The sequence below is a fragment of the Leptonotus elevatus genome, chromosome 9 (genome assembly GCF_054856555.1).
Source record: "Leptonotus elevatus isolate MCC_2025b chromosome 9, RoL_Lele_1.0, whole genome shotgun sequence".
NCBI classification, from domain to species: Eukaryota; Metazoa; Chordata; class Actinopteri; order Syngnathiformes; family Syngnathidae; genus Leptonotus; species Leptonotus elevatus.
This window is the reverse complement of record NC_141247.1, coordinates 23654694-23674368: the sequence shown is the minus strand read 5'-3', so window position 1 is coordinate 23674368 and position 19675 is coordinate 23654694. Positions and strand designations below refer to the sequence as shown.

Here is a 19675-nt window from a genome sequence, read left to right as displayed (position 1 = left end):
AAATTGGCCATTTTTTTTTAAATATTGTGCTGAACGTAACAAGAGCTTTTTTTCTGCACCGATGAGCGACACCAATAAGAACAAATGGGTCACAGCGTGCACAGAAAAAAAGCAGCGGAAGTCAAATTTCTGCATTTCAGCGCGACGACGGTTTGCAACCTGCAGACGCAAAGCGCAAAGTCAACACTCAAGGCGAACCGTCACGATGGCGAGCGGACTGACTGCCGCGGTGCTTTTCTGCACATTGTGTGAGTGTCACGGCTTTTGGAATATCAACCGCCGTCAAATTTGACAACTTCTTTTCCATTTGATCTTCTCAGCTGCGATCGAAGGGCTGCAGCCGGTGTCTTTGGTCATGGTGGACGCTGGCGCCAACGTCTCGTTTGCGTGCCCGCGCTTCGAGAATATGGGAGACATATTTTACTGGTACAAGATCAAGTTGGGATATATGATCCAAACCGTCGTGGAGGGATACTTTGGAGAACTGTCCCTTCGAGGTCAGTTTCAGAACGGCAGATTCCGAAGCGAACGCGCGGCTGACGTTTACCTTTTAAACATCACCAACGTGAGCAAAGACGACGAAGCCACGTACACTTGCCAAGCGGGCACCTCGTACAGCATGCGCTTCATTGACAGCACGCATTTGCTTGTCAAAGGTAAAGTCTGTCTTTCGAAGACGTTTTCCATCACGACGTCGCGATGCTTCCAGGTGGCAAAAGACGGAAATGTCGTTTGGCAAAGGCGGAACGATTGAGAACAAAAAAGGAAATGGTTCGAGCGATCGTTTTAAGGCAGTCTTGCGATCTTCTTCCATTTAGGCCCGCACTTAGCAGAGCGCAGAATGCCATAGAGCAGGGGTGCTCAAGTTGGTGCTCAAGTTTTTTACTAACACACCTGATTCGTGATCAGGATCGTTATCGGGCTTCGGCCAAGCCTGCGGATTAGCTGATCATTAGATTCAGCTGTGCTGCAGGAGGGAGACACAGAAAACAGGCTGGATAAGGGCTCTCGAGGACCCAACTTGAGCACCCCTTGCCATAGAGGAACCAATTCATGTGGTGAGGGGCAGGCACCAAGGTAACAAAATGACAAAAAACAAAAATGAAACAACTAATTGAAACAAAATCTTATGCTCATAATACTAAGCAACTATAATTATAGCGAAAATGGCACAAACGAGATTAAACTCTCCAAATTCTAAATAGTAAAGGAAATGTTTCTTCTCCTTCAAACTTTCTTCAGCGACAACAAAAGCCTCCGCTTTTAACCCTTTCACACTCGAGCGAGTGACCAATTTTGTCACCCTTTTCAGTTCAGGTGAGTTCTGCCATCCGGAAGCACCCTGGCGCTGATTGTTTACAATTCTGAAAAGTTCTATTGTCCGCCGCAGAACCCACACACAAGTCCTTCTACGTGAAGCAAATTCCGCAAGCCAAGTCCGTCGAGGCGGGCCAGCCGCTGACGCTCCAGTGTTCGATTCTCTCGGAGAGCAAGGAGAACGTCAGCCTGTGTCCGGACGAACGCAGCGTGTACTGGTTCAAATCCGGGTCGGGAGACTCGTCCCCGCATATCATTTACACCGACGGAGATGATGAAAAGGTCCAAAGGGGCTGTGTCTACCATCTCTCCAAACTCATACAGAACTCATCTGATAGTGGGACGTACTACTGTGCTGTGGCCACATGTGGGGAGATCCTGTTTGGACAAGGAACTCATGTGGAGACACGTACGTATTTGAAATTCTTAACTTACATACATATATACATTCTTATTACATTTATTGCTGCGTTGCGACTGGAATTCTCCCAGTACAGGTTTTCCAAGTAAGGGGAATTGGTGGCGTTAAAGGAACTTTAAATTAACGCACTCATTTTGACACCCCTAGTTGTAATATAAAATAGTAACCCATAACTGCCCCTAAAGCAGGGTTCACCAATTCCGGTCCTCGAGGTCCGGAGTCCTGCGGGTTTTAGATGCTTTTGCCCACTAGCACACCTGATTCATATAATCAGCTCATCAGCATGCCTGATAAGGATCCTGATCTTTAGCATCAGGCGTGTTGGTAGTTGGAAACATCTCAAACCTGCAGGACTCCGGACCTTGAGGACCGGAATTGGTGAACCCTGCTGAAAAGTCTTGATAACACCACTGGTACAAACTACAGAAATATGACATGAAGAGGAAAATAACATTGATGTAAATCATCAAAAAACAAACTGGAGACGTTGAACTCAAGTACACTTACAGGTGATGCTTCTACAATTGTATGAAATAAAAATAAAAATAAAACACTAACATGGACGGAAATAAAGTGTTATTTGTGTTCCTCTCTTTCCTCTCTCAGAATAGGTCGACCCTTGTTACTTCCTGTTGCGGTTTGACTCTGCCGCCATCTCAAGCTCCTAAATTAGCTTCTTGCATTAAAGATGCAGGTTAAATTAAAAACAAAACAATGTGACAGGACAGAACCTGTAAAGCATGGCCGGATCATGTCAACTCTACCAATATCCCTCCTGTTACGCCCTTCCAGTCGAACATTTTAAGTCCAAGTGTTTTTTGTTACAACAGGCATTTATTGCGGTTAAGCATGCCGTGAGAACTGTACAAAATACAGAAAACACCATATTAAAGAGCTAAACAACACAAAATAATTCTCATAGAGAACATAAAGATATCAACAATCAAAAATAACTTCCATTTGCCATATATGCCCGTTAACATCCACTAAAAAAAGCATGCTAATACGCTAACGATGATAGCATGCTAACACGCTAACGATGATAGCATGCTAACGAACTAGCGCTCGCGTGCTAGCGACCTAACTGTAGTGCACTACTTCCAAAAGGCATCGTAAATACGAACAGAAAGAGTGCAAATGCTTGCAAATATGTTAGCTCATTGGCTGCATGTGTTAGAGAGGAGTAAAATAGTTTCTTCAGGCTGGCTTACCATCGTCTCATCAAGAATGACGTAGCAATGCTTCAATCATTAACGTCCCCATACAACACGCACATAAATAACTTTGGTTCCACTATAAAAACAAACCTCTTAAAACAACAAAGTACTTAAATAAGTCTGTCCATAAATTTCCTGGTGCAAGGAGGTGCCGGGGACCAATTGTTTACCCACATCTGGAGTGAACTGAGATAGGAACTGGTGTAGGATTTGTTAGAGTAGACAATATTAAGTATTGTACTCTTTGCGTGTTCAATTAACTGAATGGTGAGATCCAAGTGAAGAAGTCCCTTTGCAAAGGTGAATAATTACCAGAAGCTTCTGATCACACAATTGAAGTCACCCAAGCAGTGCTCTGTTCAAATGTGTCTTCTCTCCAGCCCACATCATTATTTATTCAAAAGAGGGTTCATAGAAAAGTCAGCCCACAACACACCTGGTTACAACTGAATGAATACAAGAGAATCCGTTCCCATGGGTATAAATCAGATTAGAAAAAATACAATAACAATAAGCCTGACTCCCTTCCGACACAGCAGAATCCCGGCCCTCCCATTTGATAACGAATGAATAGACAGACCCGTTGCTCTTTCTCATGAAAGTAACACAGATAAGAATATATTTCTATTCATTCAGCCATACTGAGTTAACATAATCTAAAACGGCTAAAATATAATTTAAAACTGAAAAACAATGTTAATAACTTAACAATCCCTCATTTGAGCTCATAAGAGCTCAACACATTAAACCTTTTTTTTTCAATGGTTGTGTGATAAAAATAATTATCCTTAAAACATCCCTTTCGCAGAAGAGGAGGTAGTTTAGCAATCATATGACATTAAAAAACAATTTGATACATTTAAAAGATTTTTAGTGGAATAAGCATAGCATATGTGAGGCTTAACATAAAATGTTATTCATTAAAAAGTATCGCAATATATCGGCAGACAAATATGTGTTCTTTGAAGCCATCTTGTGATGAAGTTTTGTTGAATGAAAAAAGTGACGCAATAGTTCTTTCTTCTTTAATAATCTGGGGTAGACTACCCAAATTCTTCGATTTGTCACGGGATTATTCTGCCCGAAAAATTTGACTGTTCGTGAAATGATTGCCCAAGAAAAGGCACTTGACTTGATCCGTTGACTGATGTCCTCAAACGGTGTCGAATGATGTCGAAACGGCCGCTCCAGAACGATCACTGGGTCAGCTGACGTGGCTCCAGGCCGGAGGTAATAAGATTGATGATCATCAGTTGATGAGATAGCCGAGCCTGGCACGTCTCCTTTCCAGTTGTGGAATTTCTCCATCCTTCTTTCTGTCCAGCGAACTGCACAAGATTTCCTCTCCGACCCCCTGGGGCCGTTCTCCTGAGTGCAGAAAATTTTCATTTTTAGTTTCTCATAAACTCACATAAATTTTATTTGGAGGAAAAAACCCTGATAGTTTTTGTTAGTTGGGATTAGTAAATGTTATTTGGTTAAGATCCGTAGGTCCTGTGCTGTTGGAACAGGAAAAGATCTATTTTTGTGACATTAAAATAGAGCTCAGCCTTTGATTGAGTTGAATGACATTCGCTCATTCATTAATATAAGACAGAGCTTATAAATATTTATTTTTCAAATAGGTTTTGTTCAATAATAGGTAATTTTTTACCATGACTAAATTTGTTCTAAATTTGCATAACTGTGCCTTTCATATCTCTTATTCTCTTCCCAGAATCCCATGACCGGCCGAATCCTGGCATGCTGGGAAAAACTCACATATATTCATATTATCTATACTCTTTTGCAAACACTGGGCTCCAAACATTACATTTTTCAAATGTGATTCTGAGATAAAATATATAATATAATATAATTACCTTCATTCGGCGAATATGCATTATTGTCCTTGCTTGCTTCAGACTTTGCGATCGATTTCCTCTGGTAGATTTCTTCATATTCAAACTGTGGATTATCACTTTCAAACTCATCCTGTCAATTGGAGCGTAGGCCGATACCCCACAACCTTTTTAATTTTGTTTTTAAATTTGATTTTAATTTTCTAACTCGTCTACATTGGTTAATTTCTTAAACATAAACTCCCTCATTTGACAAAGATCCACTGATTTTTTTAAACACGTCAAGATAAAGGGAGGATAAAATAGAGACCTCATAACTCAAAAGACGTCATAAATAACTCAACCCTCTAAATCAGGCTATGAGATAAACAAAAGAGCTACAAAACACTATAAAACTGAGCATAAGCAGATACAACTTAAGACACTAATATATGATGACTTTGGGGCCATAAAAAATAGAGGTAACCATATTACTCTAATTCTCCTAGAGTCCCGAAAATTATTTAAACTGCCAATCAACCTCACCTCTTTTACAGATTAGTGGGGCTGAGGATAAAATCACACAAAATTTACAAATATCTACCATTTCCTAGATTTAATCAAACTAAAAATCATCTTCAAACTGCTAATCTTTCACATATTAGCGGGGCTCATAAAAAACACAGCACACAAAATATTTCTGGGATTTATAAATCACAGTGCTGTTAAAAAAAAAAAATCTAATTTAGCCATCAAACTCTTAGTTAGTCTTTTACTTGTTACTACTCATTTTATTCTATTATTTATTTTATACTATAGCTGCAGCTGGACGAAGTCCAAAAAAGTTCCTCACGGGGAAAATAAAAATATATCATATCATAACATATTAATAAAATTCCCATTGTACCAATTCAGAAACTGATTCTCCCAAAAATATAGGCAAACATTTAGTAGGCTATAGATTGAAATAAATTTTCTCAATCCCTCATTTCAAATTCACATATGTCGTTTCCAATTTTCTGAAATATCTTGCTATAGATCACAGTTCCCCACTCAACACATTAAAAATGCCCCGCATACTCCGTGCAGCATTTTACTGAACAAGGATCACATCTCATTCCGACCACCAACTTTCTCAGTCCAGGCCCCCAGCAAAAGGCAGGACGGCAGCTGTTGTCAATGTTCAGTCCTGGCCAGCAGGGCGGCTGCTGTGGCAGCAATGTTCAGAGCAGGCATTTAGATTTCCTCTGGATGCAAAACAGCCATAGGGGAGAAGTCACTGTAATAAGGCGTATACACAGTCACTGGGCATTGAGGAATTTGAACATCATGTTTTTCTTAGGCACAGGACGAGAAGACTGTTGCTCTGCGGCTTTTGACCTTTGATCTCTGCCACATCCATTCAGACGCTGTCTGCAATGTGGATCCGATGACACACAGTCTTTCTGAGAGCTCACCTGATCAAAAAATGCACACTCGTTGATACAATGCATTAAAAATGCCAGACTGAGGATATGGGATCATAGCAAGACAGTTCACTTCCTGCTTTCTCAAAAATGTTTCGTAAAAAAACACAGCCTCTTTATTCATTATTTTTTTTCATTTTTTTTTTCAATACCCCTTCAAATAGCTACTAGCCATACAACGTATCAGCAGCTGGGGCGCATCAGTTTGTAATCAGTGAAGGCCATCAAACCCTCATCTGCCTTGGAACTCAAACATCAGTTTCTGAAATGACACACTCAGAAAAAAACAAATATCAAAAATCATTATCATTATGTCAATTTCAAAAACATTTATAACTTCTTATTCAACTATCTTATATCTAGCCACAGCTATAAAGATGTAGGCATAATTATATCAACTCAACATAGCTCAAACAAAATGCCATTATTTTATCATTACTCTTTATTCATTTGTCCCGAAAAGGGAAAGTTAACAAATTAACCAACGTCATCAATCATTAAAGTGTAAAGACTATTAGCTCAGTCACTAAAACAAAACAAAAAAACCCCCAAAAAAAACACTAATTTAATATTCTTTTTTCAAAAACTCAACAATATCTTTCAAATACTATTACTTATTTTATATTGTTTATCATTCCTCTCTTACCATTTTGACAAAGAAAAAGTCCCATTATGAGGACACATTATGCTCACAGCGCACAGCCCAGCCCCCACCTTTTCTCTAACCTAGAAACGGGGGGGGGGGGGGGGGATCTTAACATTATAAATCGCAAAACCTATTTTATCCCATTCCCATTAACAAAACAAACGCCACTATCACAACAGTCTCATCTCACACAAAACAACACCAAACTTAGTTAAAACATTGAAGAAAAACAAACAAAATCCCCATATGCACATTTCTCACACACAATAACAATAATAGCCCCCACCTTTTTAGAAGCTAGGTCACACACTCAAATGCATACGCACACACTCTTTAGTCATTATAAAAAACGGTGTCATTCTATCAATTCGTTGTCTACAAATCTTATAGCATTTAAACCGCAGTTTCGTACGGTGATTTCAGTAAACGGGTTAACTTCGAACAAACCACCCGTAAACTGCTCCAGAAATGCTGGAGTCATTTTAGCATCAAATTCAGCCTTTTTCCATTACCAACAAAGAAAATACAAAATTCTGACATACCATTTTGTCCAGCGAAAGCTTTGTATACAATCGATCCATAGTTCGTTTTTCATTGTTCATCGACGCTTTTATTTTTCACTGAACCGGAAGCGCATTCAGGACAAACCATTTTGTATCCGGATCGAAATCGCCTCCATTTTGTTTATAGGCTATTTTTACTTTCGGTTTCAATACAGTGACGTCTCACTTTTAATATTAATAGTTCAATATGTTAACACATATGGCCACACACAGACACACATAAGAATTACGTGACCTCTCGTTTATACACAGCGGTTACCCAATCCCGCTGAGCTAAACTGTTCTCCATATATTGCAAAATTTTTGCAAGGCGCTCATTCTCTTAAGAAATTGTCACGCACTAACGAACTCAACCGTGGAACAAAAGGAATTCAAACGGGAATCCTGACCTCAAAACTACATATTGTAGAAGCGCCAACAAAATAAAAGTTTCACGTAATCTCTCGATTGATATACAGTGACACAAAATCCAATCATCGCTGTAATCAACCTGGACCCCTATATACTGTTCAATTTCAAACAGGCGCTTTTTCAAAAAACATATTACGTGATAGGACGTTTTCACCAAGAGCCATGAACAATTATGATAGTAGTCCTCAAATCGGCCAAAACTGCCAAAAAAGGCAGAAGCGCAATACTATAATCTACAGGCTGCACTTCAAAATGCACCGCCCCACGACGTGTTTAGTTCAATATCGTCGGAATTATCACAACTCTCTAACGACATCAAACCATAACTTGTTCGCACAGATCTCATTTAAAATTTAGACAATTTGGAAGACGAAAAACCAGTTGCAGCGGACCAGACAGACAGAACCTCTCTACGTGGATAACAGTCTCCACTTACCGTACTTTATTTATTTAGGCCTAGAAGTTCCGCCCGTCCTTGAACGCCGCATCTAGCTCCACGTCAAAATACCACCATCCGTTCGGTTCAACGGAGGAGACCATTCGTTATAATTCTGCGTCGGCGGTCACCATTTGTTATAGTAGACAATATTAAGTATTGTACTCTTTGCGTGTTCAATTAACTGAATGGTGAGATCCAAGTGAAGAAGTCCCTTTGCAAAGGTGAATAATTACCAGAAGCTTCTGATCACACAATTGAAGTCACCCAAGCAGTGCTCTGTTCAAATGTGTCTTCTCTCCAGCCCACATCATTATTTATTCAAAAGAGGGTTCATAGAAAAGTCAGCCCACAACACACCTGGTTACAACTGAATGAATACAAGAGAATCCGTTCCCATGGGTATAAATCAGATTAGAAAAAATACAATAACAATAAGCCTGACTCCCTTCCGACACAGCAGAATCCCGGCCCTCCCATTAGATAACGAATGAATAGACAGACCCGTTGCTCTTTCTCATGAAAGTAACACAGATAAGAATATATTTCTATTCATTCAGCCATACTGAGTTAACATAATCTAAAACGGCTAAAATATAATTTAAAACTGAAAAACAATGTTAATAACTTAACAGATTCTAAGTTGTGTATTTCACTCTGCTGACAGGACAAGATGACTGGGGGGGAGTATTTTTTCTAAACACTGTTTTTGTATAAGTGTGAAAGAGCAGAGAGCAAGAGGCACACTTTGCGGTCACTGCTGATTGAGCAAGGATCCAAAGTGGCTTCGGAAATTTCTGAATAATAAAAGCTTGCAAGAAAACTTCTTCATGAGATCTCAACTTTGAGTTTTATTTGAACACGCAGGAAATCAAAGGAATGATTTCTAACAAAGTGAAAAAAAAATGTTAGATCAAGCTGTTAATATGTGGTTTTATGTGTTCTATTTCAGGACAAGATCCGAAACCGCTTGCTGGCATCGTGCTCGGGGCTCTGTTGGCCTCCGCCGTGATTGTGATCGCTGTTGTCGCCGTCTAGTTTCCACGGATTTATTTTGAAGTCTCATTTCAGACCTCTTGTCACAGATGCTGCATTGAAAGTTGATGTTTTGTCACGGGTGATTGCAAGTCATATAAATAAATAATGTGTGATATATTTCGACTTCCTATCCAAGTGAATCAAGTTAATGCAGGGATGAACACTGCGGCTCCACTTTGACATCAGCCCAGGTGGAATGCGCATAAGGCACCATGGTTGAAATCAGGACACGACATTGATTTCAAGATGTATTTTTTTTGTTTGTTTGCTTGCAGTGATAAGAAACACAACGTTAAAAAGAACACAACAGAAGCAATAAACTTGTAATATTTTTTCCCATAAAGTACATGTCGAAGCTTTTACTGCCAAAGATGAAGATTTCTGTAATCATCACGAGTGACAAAAACTGGTCATTATTATCAGTGACAAATTAGATGAGGTTTTAATTATATATGACATTCAAACACGTAAAATTGAGGCACTTATTTGCTAATGCATGCACACATTGTGAAGTGAGTCCATTTGTGGAGGAACTCAAATGTGCAGCGTAGTTCTTAAACGTAGGAGGCCAACACATGCCTAATTAGAATTAAATTGCATGAAAAAACTAACTACCAGAGGGTGCTTGAACTGCAGAAATGGAAAACAAGCTCACCTTTTTAACAGATATGCTGCTTTTAATATCGTGACGTGACGATAACGATGCGGCAGTTTTAATATGTTGCCGTCATCGCTACTCGTCGAGACTCAGCACAAAAATTGTGAGCATTTTGTCCATTTCGCCTCATTCCGATCCACGAAGACGGACGTCGGCGTACATGCTAAATTTCTCAGCGCTTCTCGCAGTCGTTTGGCTTCCTTTGCCGCTTTTCCTGGCGACGATGGTCGGCGCGGAATAAATCAGAGAGTCCTTGTTTCTCTGAGGAAACAAGTCACGTGTGTCAAGAGAAGAAGGTGGAATGGGAGCAAACTTGCGGAGAACTTTTCAACTGACCTGTTGCACATCGCTGGACGTTTCTTCATGAGTTTGGTGGCAAGCTGAACATTGACGGGGGAAAAAAAGTGTCAAGCAGTGTCTCTTAAAAGGCATTTGGAAAAATGAAGCCCCTAAAAAACGTGTGATCAAGAAGTAGCCAAAATCATTCATGTGGATTTTCTCTTACGTTTGCAGCAAGAACATCTTTTTATCTTGATCTTGTATATGAGGAAGGTCAACAGGATGAAGCTTAAGACCAAAGCAGCACTCAAGCCAACAATAACGGACCATAATATTGATAATAAATCAGGCCTGCTGGCATCTGGGTCTTCAAGAAAAAACAAAAACAGCAAACAGTAAAGCAATTCAAGGGATTAGCACTTTTGAAATACACACCGAAGAAATTTACCTTCATTGACGTTTTTTGCCATTCCAATAAAAATCTCCCCGCATGTGGCCACAGCACAAGCGTACGTTCCGGCAACGGACGAGCTGCCGTTCTCGGTGACAGCGTGAACGCATTTCTGCATGGAACCGTTTTGGACTTTTTTACAGCCTTCATGAGTGTAAATGAAGCTGGGAGGTTTGTCAACTTTTCCAGCTTTGAACCAGTAAACTTTGTGTCCATCCGTACATGTTTTATTCCCAGAACGGGAGAAGACCGAGCAACGTGACGTTACGGACGGTCCTGGTCGGCGGCCCTTGTCAGACGACGGCAAATCTTGAGCGACGGCCGAGACGGACGCTTCTGCTTCTGGGAAGTCTGAAAAACAAAAGTCACCTTGAAGTCTCGAATTGTTTTCTCAAAAAACATTTTTACATGACCTTATATACCTTTGACCTGCAGAAATATTCCTTGCAAAAACACCATTTTATTAACCCATGATGTCCATCGGAAGCAGTAGTAGACGGCCATGTCACTTTTCTGCACTTGACTAATTTGCAAAACAAACGCGTCTGTCTCTTTTTTGACTCTGATGCGACCTCCACTGTGTGATGTCCCAGGTTCAGGTGTCGTCACATCATAGGGTGTCATCTGACCTAAAACTTCAGGGAAGGTTTCAGGAGCAAGTCGAATCCAAAAAAGAACATATCGAATTCCGGTAATTTTATAGGGACATTTCAAAGAGACACTTTGTCCAACTGCTCTGGTCTCTGTTGTGAAGGTGGGACCACCCGCACATCCTGAACAGAACGAAAGACAAAATATGTCAACAAATGTGATCGTCCCGTTCACGACTCCGTATGGACTTGCCTCCGTACGGGATCAGCAGAAGCAGCAGAGGAAGCGGCGTCCGCATTTTGTTGTCGTTTCAGCAAAAGTGAGCGGCAGTCCCTCCAAACAGCTTTAAAGGTTTTTTTTGACTTGACACTGAAAAGGAGGGGACAATTTCACCGAAATCTCATTGGTCGTTTCACGTGTCGACTCAACCCACTTTCCAGTGTGTTTTCTCAAATCGGCTCCTCTCACATAAAAAACAACATGTAATATTCTGGATGATTGCTGAAACAGTCTGCAATAAATGTGAGACATTATTATTATTATTTTTATCACATCACTGTTCAACAAAAAGTGTGTTTTTCCATATTTCGTGCTCTTTTTTTTTTTTTTTTTTAACGTTAATCAGAAAAATCCGCTTTTCAGATTATTATTTTTTTTTTAGGCACCAAATGTTAAGGTGAGTGAATTAGGACCAACGGCACCAAGTCATGTTTTCAGCATGTTCACGTCTCACGTGTCATGAAGTAGAGACGTTCACGTTTTCTAGCTGGAGATTTGTTGAGTTTGTGACAGCTAAAAATGAAAATATTAAGGTTGGTTGTCCACTCTGTGCAAAGTGTTATTTGGCTTAAAAAACACACACACACACACAATTTAAAGATCATTTTGGAGTCGTGGCACATTCAAGCGCAAAAAGTCCCAACAGGTTGTGTAAAGCAAAGATACAATTAATGCAGGAGGCCCCTGAATTTTTATTATACTTATTTATAAACAATGTACATTCTAATTTAAAAATAAAATAAAAACAAGTAGACCAAATCTCTAAGTAGCTGTAAAACAACAAAGTACTTCAATCTTAACATTTACGATATACTCAAACTAAACAAATTTAATTTTAAAGCTGACTCTTATGGCAGCTACACCTCCATTTTTGTTTGTAGTGTAAGTGAAAGTAAAATGTTAGATCAAGCTGTCAATATGTGGTTTTATGTGTTCTATTTCAGGACAAGATCCGAAACCGCTTGCTGGCCTCGTGCTCGGGGCTCTGTTGGCCTCCGCCGTGATTGTGATCGCTGTTGTCGCCGTCTAGTTTCCACGGATTTATTTTGAAGTCTCATTTCAGACCTCTTGTCACAGATGCTGCATTAAAAGTTGATGTTTTGTCACGGGTGATTGCAAGTCATATAAATAAATAATGTGTGATATATTTCGACTTCCTATCCAAGTGAATCAAGTTAATGCAGGGATGAACACTGCGGCTCCACTTTGACATCAGCCCAGGTGGAATGCGCATAAGGCACCATGGTCGAAATCAGGACACGACATTGATTTCAAGATGTATTTTTGTTTGTTTGTTTGCTTGCAGTGATAAGAAACACAACGTTAAAAAGAACACAACAGAAGCAATAAACTTGTAATATTTTTTCCCATAAAGTACATGTCAAAGCTTTTACTGCCAAAGATGAAGATTTCTGTAATCATCACGAGTGACAAAAACTGGTCATTAATATCAGTGACATATTAGATGAGGTTTTAATTATATATGACATTCAAACACTTAAAATTGAGGCACTTATCTGCTAATGCATGCACACATTGTGAAGTGAGTCCATTTGTGGAGGAACTCAAATGTGCAGCGTAGTTCTTAAACGTAGGAGGCCAACACATGCCTAATTAGAATTAAATTGCATGAAAAAAATAACTACCAGAGGGTGCTTGAACTGCAGAAATGGAAAACAAGCTCACCTTTTTAACAGATATGCTGCTTTTAATATCGTGACGTGACGATAACGATGCGGCAGTTTTAATATGTTGCCGTCATCGCTACTCGTCGAGACTCAGCACAAGAATTGTGAGCATTTTGTCCATTTCCCCTCATTCCGATCCACGAAGACGGACGTCGGCGTACATGCTAAATTCCTCAGCGCTTCTCGCAGTCGTTTGGCTTCCTTTGCCGCTTTTCCTGGCGACGATGGTCGGCGCGGAATAAATCAGCGAGTCCTCGTTTCTCTGAGGAAACAAGTCACGTGTGTCAAGAGAAGAAGGTGGAATGGGAGCAAACTTGCGGAGAACTTTTCAACTGACCTGTTGCACATCGCTGGACGTTTCTTCATGAGTTTGGTGGCAAGCTGAACATTGACGGGGGAAAAAAGTGTCAAGCAGTGTCTCTTAAAAGGCATTTGGAAAAATGAAGCCCCTAAAAAACGTGCGATCAAGAAGTAGCCAAAATCATTCATGTGGATTTTCTCTTACTTTTGCAGCAAGAACATCTTTTTATCTTGATCTTGTATATGAGGAAGGTCAACAGGATGAAGCTTAAGACCAAAGCAGCACTCAAGCCAACAATAACGGACCATAATATTGATAATAAATCAGGCCTGCTGGCATCTTGGTCTTCAAGAAAAAACCAAAACAGCAAACAGTAAAGCAATTCAAGGGATTAGCACTTTTGAAATACACACCGAAGAAATTTACCTTCATTGACGTTTTTTGCCTTTCCAATAAAAATCTCCCCGCATGTGGCCACAGCACAAGCGTACGTTCCGGCAACGGACGAGCTGCCGTTCTCGGTGACAGCGTGAACGCATTTCTGCATGGAACCGCTTTGGACTTTTTTACAGCCTTCATGAGTATAAATGAAGCTGGGAGGTTTGTCAACTTTTCCAGCTTTGAACCAGTAAACTTTGTGTCCATCCGTACATGTTTTATTCCCAGAACGGGAGAAGACCGAGCAACGTGACGTTACGGACGGTTCTGGTCCATTGTCAGACGACCGCAAATCTTGAGCGACGGCCGAGACGGACGCTTCTGCTTCTGGGAAGTCTGAAAAACAAAAGTCACCTTGAAGTCTCGAATTGTTTTCTCAAAAACCATTTTTACATGACCTTATATACCTTTGACCTGCAGAAATATTCCTTGCAAAAACACCATTTTATTAACCCATGATGTCCATCGGAAGCAGTAGTAGACGGCCATGTCACTTTTCTGCACTTGACTAATTTGCAAAACAAACGCGTCTGTCTCTATTTTGACTCTGATGCGACTTCCACTGTGTGATGTCCCAGGTTCAGGTGTCGTCACATCAAATGATGAAATCTGACCTAAAACTTCAGGGAAGGCTTCAGGAGCAAGTCGAATCCAAAAAAGAACATATCGAATTCCGGTATTGTTATAGGGACATTTCAAAGAGACACTTTGTCCAACTGCTCTGGTCTCTGTTGTGAAGGTGGGACCACCCGCACATCCTGAACAGAACGAAAGACAAAATATGTCAACAAATGTGATCGTCCCGTTCACGACTCCGTATGGACTTGCCTCCGTACGGGATCAGCAGAAGCAGCAGAGGAAGCGGCGTCCGCATTTTGTTGTCGTTTCAGCAAAAGTGAGCGGCAGTCCCTCCAAACAGCTTTAAAGGTTTTTTTTGACTTGACACTGAAAAGGAGGGGACAATTTCACCGAAATCTCATTGGTCGTTTCATGTGTCGACTCAACCCACTTTCCAGTGTGTTTTCTCAGTCGGCTCCTCTCACATAAAAAAAAACCATGTAATATTCTGGATGATTGCTGAAACAGTCTGCAATAAATGTGAGACATTATTATTATTATTTTTATCACATCTCTGTTCAACAAAAAGTGTGTTTGTCCATATTTCGTGCTCTTTTTTATTTTTTTACACGTTAATCAGAAAAATCCACTTTTAAGATTTTGGTTTTTTTTAGGCACCAAATTTTAAGGTGAGTGAATTAGGACCAACGGCGCCAAGTCACGTTTTCAGCATGTTCACGTCTCACGTGTCATGAAGTAGAGACGTTCACGTTTTCTAGCTGGAGATTTGTTGAGTTTGTGACAGCTAAAAATGAAAATATTAAGGTTGGTTGTCCACTCTGTGCAAAGTGTTATCTGTCTTAAAAACACACACACACAATTTAAAGATCATTTTTGAGTCGTGGCACATTCAAGCGCAAGAAGTCCCAACAGGTTGTGTAAAGCAAAGATACAATTAATGCGGGAGGCCCCTGAATTTTTATTATACTTATTTATAAACAATGTACATTCTAATTTAAAAATAAAATAAAAACAAGTAGACCAAGTCTCTAAGTAGCTGTAAAACAACAAAGTACTTCAATCTTAATATTTACGATATACTCAAACTAAACGTATTTAATTTTAAAGCTGACTCTTATGGCAGCTACACCTCCATTTTTGTTTGTAGTGTAAGTTGTTAGATTATTAACATTGTTTTTCTGTTTCAATTTATATTTTAACCGTTTTTGATATTAGTTAGAGCTGTGTAATAATAAGACAACAGTTAAATCATATGTTAATCAATCTATAGTTTTATGTTCTCCTCTCTGGGAAAGAAATGTCTAGTAAGGTTTCTGAGTTATCTAAATGAGGGGATGTTTGAAAGTGCAAGCAGAGGTCTGTCCATAAATTTTCTGGTGCAAGGAGGTGCCGGGGACCAATTGTTTACCCACATCTGGAGTGAACTGAGATAGGAACTGGTGTAGGATTCTAAGTTGTGTATTTCACTCTGCTGACAGGACAAGATGACTGGGGGGGAGTATTTTTTCTAAACACTGTTTTTGTATAAGTGTGAAAGAGCAGAGAGCGAGAGGCACACTTTGCGGTCACTGCTGATTGAGCAAGGATCCAAAGTGGCTTCGGAAATTTCTGAATAATAAAAGCTTGCAAGAAAACTTCTTCATGAGATCTCAACTTTGAGTTTTATTTGAACACGCAGGAAATCAAAGGAATGATTTCTAACAAAGTGAAAAAAAAATGTTAGATCAAGCTGTTAATATGTGGTTTTATGTGTTCTATTTCAGGACAAGATCCGAAACCGCTTGCTGGCCTCGTGCTCGGGGCTCTGTTGGCCTCCGCCGTGATTGTGATCGCTGTTGTCGCCGTCTAGTTTCCACGGATTTATTTTGAAGTCTCATTTCAGACCTCTTGTCACAGATGCTGCATTGAAAGTTGATGTTTTGTCACGGGTGATTGCAAGTCATATAAATAAATAATGTGTGATACATTTCGACTTCCTATCCAAGTGAATCAAGTTAATGCAGGGATGAACACTGCGGCTCCACTTTGACATCAGCCCAGGTGGAATGCGCATAAGGCACCATGGTCGAAATCAGGACACGACATTGATTTCAAGATGTATTTTTTTTGTTTGTTTGCTTGCAGTGATAAGAAACACAACGTTAAAAAGAACACAACAGAAGCAATAAACTTGTAATATTTTTTCCCATAAAGTACATGTCGAAGCTTTTACTGCCAAAGATGAAGATTTCTGTAATCATCACTAGTGACAAAAACTGGTCATTATTATCAGTGACAAATTAGATGAGGTTTTAATTATATATGACATTCAAACACGTAAAATTGAGGCACTTATCTGCTAATGCATGCACACATTGTGAAGTGAGTCCATTTGTGGAGGAACTCAAATGTGCAGCGTAGTTCTTAAACGTAGGAGGCCAACACATGCCTAATTAGAATTAAATTGCATGAAAAAAATAACTACCAGAGGGTGCTTGAACTGCAGAAATGGAAAACAAGCTCACCTTTTTAACAGATATGCTGCTTTTAATATCGTGACGTGACGATAACGATGCGGCAGTTTTAATATGTTGCCGTCATCGCTACTCGTCGAGACTCAGCACAAAAATTGTGAGCATTTTGTCCATTTCGCCTCATTCCGATCCACGAAGACGGACGTCGGCGTACATGCTAAATTCCTCAGCGCTTCTCGCAGTCGTTTGGCTTCCTTTGCCGCTTTTCCTGGCGACGATGGTCGGCGCGGAATAAATCAGAGAGTCCTCGTTTCTCTGAGGAAACAAGTCACGTGTGTCAAGAGAAGAAGGTGGAATGGGAGCAAACTTGCGGAGAACTTTTCAACTGACCTGTTGCACATCGCTGGACGTTTCTTCATGAGTTTGGTGGCAAGCTGAACATTGACGGGGGAAAAAAAGTGTCAAGCAGTGTCTCTTAAAAGGCATTTGGAAAAATGAAGCCCCTAAAAAACGTGATCAAGAAGTAGCCAAAATCATTCATGTGGATTTTCTCTTACCTTTGCAGCAAGAAGATCTTTTTATCTTGATCTTGTATATGAGGAAGGTCAACAGGATGAAGCTTAAGACCAAAGCAGCACTCAAGCCAACAATAACGGACCATAATATTGATAATAAATCAAGCCTGCTGGCATCTGGGTGTTCAAGAAAAAACAAAGAAACAGCAAACAGTAAAGCAATTCAAGGGATTAGCACTTTTGAAATACACACCGAAGAAATTTACCTTCATTGACGTTTTTTGCCATTCCAATAAAAATCTCCCCGCATGTGGCCACAGCACAAGCGTACGTTCCGGCAACGGACGAGCTGCCGTTCTCGGTGACAGCGTGAACGCATTTCTGCATGGAACCGCTTTGGACTTTTTTACAGCCTTCATGAGTGTAAATGAAGCTGGGAGGTTTGTCAACTTTTCCAGCTTTGAACCAGTAAACTTTGTGTCCATCCGTACATGTTTTATTCCCAGAACGGGAGAAGACCGAGCAACGTGACGTTACGGACGGTCCTGGTCGGCGGCCATTGTCAGACGACCGCAAATCTTGAGCGACGGCCGAGACGGACGCTTCTGCTTCTGGGAAGTCTGAAAAACAAAAGTCACCTTGAAGTCTCGAATTGTTTTCTCAAAAACCATTTTTACATGACCTTATATACCTTTGACCTGCAGAAATATTCCTTGCAAAAACACCATTTTATTAATCCATGTTGTCCATCGGAAGCAGTAGTAGACGGCCATGTCACTTTTCTGCACTTGACTAATTTGCAAAACAAACGCGTCTGTCTCTATTTTGACTCTGATGCGACTTCCACTGTGTGATGTCCCAGGTTCAGGTGTCGTCAAATCAAGTGATGTCATCTGCCCTAAAACTTCAGGGAAGGTTTCAGGAGCAAGTCGAATCCAAGAAAGAACATCTTGAAGTTTGGCTTTGTCACTGGCACATTTCAAAGAGACATTTTGTCCAACTGCTCTGGTCTCTGTTGTGAAAGTGGGACCGCCCGCACATCCTGAACAGAACGAAAGACAAAATATGTCAACAAATGTGATCGTCCCGTTCACGACTCCGTATGGACTTGCCTCCGTACGGGATCAGCAGAAGCAGCAGAGGAAGCGGCGTCCGCATTTTGTTGTCGTTTCAGCAAAAGTGAGCGGCAGTCCCTCCAAACAGCTTTAAAGGTTTTTTTTGACTTGACACCGAAAAGGAGGGGACAATTTCACCGAAATCTCATTGGTCGTTTCACGTGTCGACTCAACCCACTTTCCATTGTGTTTTCTCAAATCGGCTCCTCTCACAAAAAAACCCACATGCAATATTCTGGATGATTGCTGAAACAGTCTGCAATAAAGGTGAGACATTACATTTTTTTTTTTTTTTTTTTTTTTTTACACGTTAATCAGAAAAATCCACCTTTTTAAGATTTTTTTTTTTTTTTTTTAGGCACCAAATTTTAAGGTGAGTGAATTAGGACCAACGGCGCCAAGTCACGTTTTCAGCATGTTCACGTCTCACGTGTCATGAAGTAGAGACGTTCACGTTTTCTAGCTGGAGATTTGTTGAGTTTGTGACAGCTAAAAATTAAAATATTAAGGTTTGTTGTCCACTCGGTGCAAAGTGTTATTTGGCTTAAAAAAACACACACACAATTTAAAGATCATTTTGGAGTCGTGGCACATTCAAGCGCAAAAAGTCCCAACAGGTTGTGTGAAGCAAAGATACAATTAATGCAGGAGGTCCCTGAATTTTTATTATACGTATTTATAAACAATGTACATTTTAATTTAAAAAAATAATAAAAACAAGTAGACCAAGTCTCTAAGTAGCTGTTCAGTGAAATCTAAAAAAAAAGCCTTATTTAAAAATATATATAAAAACAAGAATTTAAGTCAAAATGGCTGTCTTTGTAATAATAATAATAATAATAAAGTTTGCATCTGGGATTGATGAGTTCAAGTAAAAAAAATTCTTTCTTTCTTTTCTTTCTTTTTTTACAATAAAAATGCTGACCTTCAACATTACTGTTAAAAATGCATTCCCAATAACTTATTGGTAAGCAAGTGTCGGGGTCTACTGAA

At 40.0% G+C, this 19675-nt stretch overlaps 4 protein-coding genes across 7 annotated transcripts; 1 reads left to right on the top strand and 3 right to left on the bottom strand.

Moving 5' to 3' along the window:
* The first annotated feature begins 116 nt into the window (after positions 1-116).
* LOC147168867 (uncharacterized) lies at positions 117-9504 on the top strand. Of its 2 annotated transcripts, none has more exons than XM_086084871.1 (4): positions 117-248; positions 321-497; positions 1391-1726; positions 9250-9504. In XM_086084871.1, exons 1-4 carry the CDS (start codon positions 206-208, stop codon positions 9333-9335), a joined length of 642 nt encoding a protein of 213 aa, XP_085940997.1. In that variant the 5' UTR covers positions 117-205; the 3' UTR covers positions 9336-9504. The 2 variants fall into 2 exon arrangements, with proteins under 2 accessions (XP_085940997.1, XP_085940996.1); XM_086084870.1 differs by having other exon boundaries at positions 321-656.
* Positions 9338-13383, bottom strand: LOC147168866 (uncharacterized). 2 transcript variants are annotated; one of them, XM_086084866.1, is made up of 7 exons: positions 13280-13383; positions 11567-11825; positions 11146-11496; positions 10721-11074; positions 10499-10639; positions 10330-10373; positions 9338-10254 (listed from the first exon to the last, which is right to left on the bottom strand). In XM_086084866.1, the coding sequence occupies exons 2-7, from the start codon at positions 11610-11612 to the stop codon at positions 10120-10122; spliced, it is 1071 nt and encodes a 356-aa protein (XP_085940992.1). In that variant the 5' UTR covers positions 11613-11825; positions 13280-13383; the 3' UTR covers positions 9338-10119. The 2 variants fall into 2 exon arrangements, with proteins under 2 accessions (XP_085940992.1, XP_085940993.1); XM_086084867.1 differs by having other exon boundaries at positions 11567-11683; positions 13280-13376.
* LOC147168865 (uncharacterized) lies at positions 13057-17117 on the bottom strand. Its single transcript, XM_086084869.1, has 7 exons — positions 17104-17117; positions 14849-14965; positions 14428-14778; positions 14009-14356; positions 13787-13927; positions 13619-13662; positions 13057-13543 (listed from the first exon to the last, which is right to left on the bottom strand). The coding sequence occupies exons 2-7, from the start codon at positions 14892-14894 to the stop codon at positions 13409-13411; spliced, it is 1065 nt and encodes a 354-aa protein (XP_085940995.1). The 5' UTR covers positions 14895-14965; positions 17104-17117; the 3' UTR covers positions 13057-13408.
* Positions 14904-18838, bottom strand: LOC147168864 (uncharacterized). 2 transcript variants are annotated; one of them, XR_015095973.1, is made up of 7 exons: positions 18680-18838; positions 18259-18609; positions 17834-18187; positions 17610-17744; positions 17443-17486; positions 17104-17367; positions 14904-14965 (listed from the first exon to the last, which is right to left on the bottom strand). XR_015095973.1 is itself a non-coding variant. In XM_086084868.1 (6 exons), the coding sequence occupies exons 1-6, from the start codon at positions 18723-18725 to the stop codon at positions 17233-17235; spliced, it is 1065 nt and encodes a 354-aa protein (XP_085940994.1). In that variant the 5' UTR covers positions 18726-18838; the 3' UTR covers positions 16363-17232. The 2 variants fall into 2 exon arrangements, 1 of the variants encoding a protein (XP_085940994.1); XM_086084868.1 differs by lacking the exon at positions 14904-14965 and having other exon boundaries at positions 16363-17367.
* Positions 18839-19675: the final 837 nt, after the last annotated feature.